The sequence below is a fragment of the Engraulis encrasicolus genome, chromosome 19, assembly GCF_034702125.1.
Source record: "Engraulis encrasicolus isolate BLACKSEA-1 chromosome 19, IST_EnEncr_1.0, whole genome shotgun sequence".
Classification (NCBI taxonomy): Eukaryota; Metazoa; Chordata; class Actinopteri; order Clupeiformes; family Engraulidae; genus Engraulis; species Engraulis encrasicolus.
Genome location: NC_085875.1, coordinates 28178257 through 28181891, shown reverse-complemented (window position 1 = coordinate 28181891; position 3635 = coordinate 28178257). Strand labels below are relative to the sequence as shown.

The 3635-nt window shown below is 42.3% G+C and overlaps 1 protein-coding gene across 2 annotated transcripts in view; it reads left to right on the top strand.

The window, feature by feature from the left end:
• Positions 1–1498, top strand: part of msrab (methionine sulfoxide reductase Ab) — a 77513-nt gene extending 76015 nt beyond the window's left edge. For both annotated transcript variants that reach the window (XM_063184025.1, XM_063184026.1), the window contains one exon: positions 164–1498. In XM_063184025.1, coding sequence (XP_063040095.1) covers positions 164–340 — 177 coding nt within the window. In that variant the 3' untranslated portion in view covers positions 341–1498. The remainder of the gene's footprint in view (positions 1–163) is intronic.
• Positions 1499–3635: the final 2137 nt, after the last annotated feature.

Below are 3635 nucleotides of genomic sequence, written 5' to 3'. Positions count from 1 at the left end.
AAGGCGATGATGAGCGGTGAGGAGAAAAATATCAATCATGATGACGACAGTTTTAATGACACTAAGTTGATGATGGTTATTCTCTCTCTCTCTCTCTCTCTCTCTCTCTCTCTCTCTCTCTCTCTCTCTCTCTCTCTCTCTCTCTCTCTCTCTCTCTCTCTAGGCTTTGTCGAAGAAGGGCCATGGTCAGATCACCACAGAGATCCGTGAGCTCACTGAGTTCTTCTACGCGGAGGACTACCATCAGCAGTACCTCCACAAGGTGCCTAAAGGCTACTGCGGCCTCAAGGGCACCGGCGTCAGCTGCCCACTAGGGGGCGGCGATAAGGATGAGCTCTGAGGAGACACACAGAGACCAGAAGAAGCCAAGGGCCTGCTATCAAGGCAACTTCAAGAATTCCGAAACGGGCTAGAATTGTCTGGAGTGTGGACTAGGGATGCAAATTATCAATAATTCATTAATCATTAGTTTATTGCCATATCAATCGAGTTACCATTAATTGATAAGCAACGTTTTTCCCCCAAAATCTCAATGTTTCTCGAAAAAAAACTACTTTATTTAAAATGTTTAATTAAAAAGTGAGATAAAATGCTAAATTTCAATGAATTCTATTTTAATTATTTAATCCAAAGGTGATTTAAACAGTCCCACTATTCACACCCCTCTTCACACACACTCTTCACATGCCCATTTCACCTGGTTCTCTTGTCAGTTGAATTGGCGATTAATTGCGATTCATGTTTTTTAATCGGTTAAGGTATCAATCGATTACAGTCAATTTATCGATTGATGGTTTGCATCCCTAGTCTGGACCATTACCGTCTCTGCCATTCACCAGAACTGGATTGGGCCACAGTCTCTACACAGCTTCCTGCCTTGGGTTGAACTACATATATGATGCGCTTCTACCTCTGTGAAATATACTGTATATATATTTCATGCTCTTATTTTTCCATGCCATTTGTTTTTATGTCATGACTTAAAAACTATTTTTTATAATTACTATCGACTCTGACAATATGTAGCTCTTACGCACATCTTATACAGACTATTGTGGGGTCAGCCTGGGCCCCAAGCGACAATGGAAAAGAATGAACATTTTAAACAAAATTGCCACTACTGCAGTCTGAGCTGTTATTTGTCTAGGGACTAAGGCTGCTTACATATACAGATACATATAGTAGTGGGTTAAATCAATAAATAACCAATTGCAATGTAATGCTGGATAATGTTGCAATATAATGCTATAGTCTATACTGCTATAAACATATGGTAATATCTTTTAGACTGCTCTCCAGAAAATAGACCCAGGTTATGTGATGATGACAAAGCACTATCCTTACACTTTCCACTTGCTACCTTTGTCTTCCATGCACAAACAGTGCAAATGCACTATTCTGTCTCAATAACAATGACATGTCCTGCTTCAATTCACCATGTGAATTCTGTGTATGCAGGGTATTCTGTGCAAACTATCTCCCAATAAATCTACTCATGAAAAAAAACCTGTTTCCAGCGTCACTATGCATTTCTCTGCAAAATGAAAGGGTATGCATTGAGACAGGCACAATATGGTATTCAAATGTAATTACACTGCCGGAAATGCCAGGCTATGGCATTTATGTGAATACACTGTCTGCTGTGTACTGTGTCTATCTGCACACCAACTCCTCATACTGCATCTCCATCTCACAGCATGGAAAAGCACCATAGGCTACCAGCTTCTACCTCTGAATGTAATACCCTTTGAAATGTAGAGAGAAGAGTTCATCCAGGCACTCCAAAATAAGGTGTCCAAACGGGAAGTTACATTAAAAAGCCTTTAATGGTACTGGGCTGGGGTTACATTAAAAAGCCGACATGTTTCGACCTCACCAGGTCTTCATCAGGGCTAGGTTCAACATTGAGAAGAAAGGCCTCCCTTAAATAGTGACATCACCACATGTGACCCATTACGCACTACACACATTTGCGCACACCATAGAAAACAATAATAATAGTCTCGGGTAATAAGTGATGCCACAGAAAAAAATGACCAGAAGTACAAACAAGCATCACAAAAAACAAGTAAAATCAATATCCTCATTTAAACCAGGATAGCGCATGGCATCCAGTTGGTGTATCCAAAATGTCTCCCTCTGATTCAGTCGTTTTAGTCTGTCCCCACCCCTCGGAAGAGGTTTGATATGTTCTACACCCTGTATGCGCAGCAGAGAATCATTCTTACCATGGTATTCATTGAAATGTTTCGCCATGGGATAATCAAAATTGCCCACTCTGATAGCATATTTGTGTTCTGCTAGCCTATCTCGCATGCGCCTTTTTGTGCGTCCGATATAAAAGAACCCTTCAGCGCAAGGACACGTTAGGCGGTATATGACAAATGTGGAATTGCAATTAATGAAATCTCTCTGTCCGTATTCTCTCGTGGTTTTACTATCCACAAAAGACTTGGCTTGTGTAACATTTGGGCAGTGGGGGCAGTTCATACATCTACTTCCCCGATATCCAAGAGCACCCAACAAACCCAAATTAACAGACTGAAGACCGCTTGAGCTTCCAGCCACCTGTGTGCTTTTCACCCTTTGAATGTATTTGGAAAAGAAGACGTACATGCTCGTGTTCAAACCCAGTCCACACACGGTACTTCTTTTGTGTGAAATGAAATTCTGTGTCTTGGCAACGTATTTCAAGTTTCTACATCTATAGATGCCGTTTTTTGTTAATTTCTTTCTTTCTTTCTTTTTTTGTTTGTTGCTTGTTGTGCTGTAATGTTATAGTTTAAGTGTGCATTTTGCACCAGCTAAACAAAAGAATGCTGATGGCCTCTGTGGCCTGGGCTTAACGGCATATTTTTAAGTTTCTATATCCATAGATGTTTTTGTTGTTAAGCTTTAAGGTAATGTATGCATTCTGCACCAGCAAAAATGATCTAATACAGCCTGACCGGCTACTGATATGCCAGACAGCCTCCATTTTCTGTATGTAGTAGCTTAGTAGCACCACTAGATGGCAGAATATGAGCACAGGGCCACGGGGGCATGTGAGTCGCAGTGAGTGGTCTGGCCCATGGTCATGAGCAGATGTCACTGTGATGGAGAAAGTGAAAGCCAGATTGGGAAACTCCCAACTCCCATTGTCATTGTGACGCAGCACTCCACAAAATTGCATTTATGCCTCACCCGTGCAAGGGGGCAGCCCCCAATGGCACGCCAAGGGAGCAGTACGGCAGGACGGTACCATGCTCAGGGTACCTCAGTCAGGGAGAAGGATGGGGGAGAGCACTGCTTAATTACTCCCACCACCAACCTGGCGGGTCGGGGGTTGAACGGGCAACCTTTGGGCTACAAGTCTGACGCCCTAACCCCTTGCCCATGACTGCCCAATATGCCTAGTAAACTATACAAATCCGTCTAACGGCAGAAATTAGTTGTTGGTCATGTACCGCACAATTCTTCAATCACAAGGCTTTATCTGTGTAGTGAGAATTTCTATGTGAATCTGTGTGGCAAGAACTTCGGGGCTTAGCAGAAATGACTGATATATGCAGATAAACTGATTCAACAGTAGGCCTCACATGGTTCCACATCCTCCCCAATGGTGAGGTGCAGATTATAGAACATTTCACAATTAT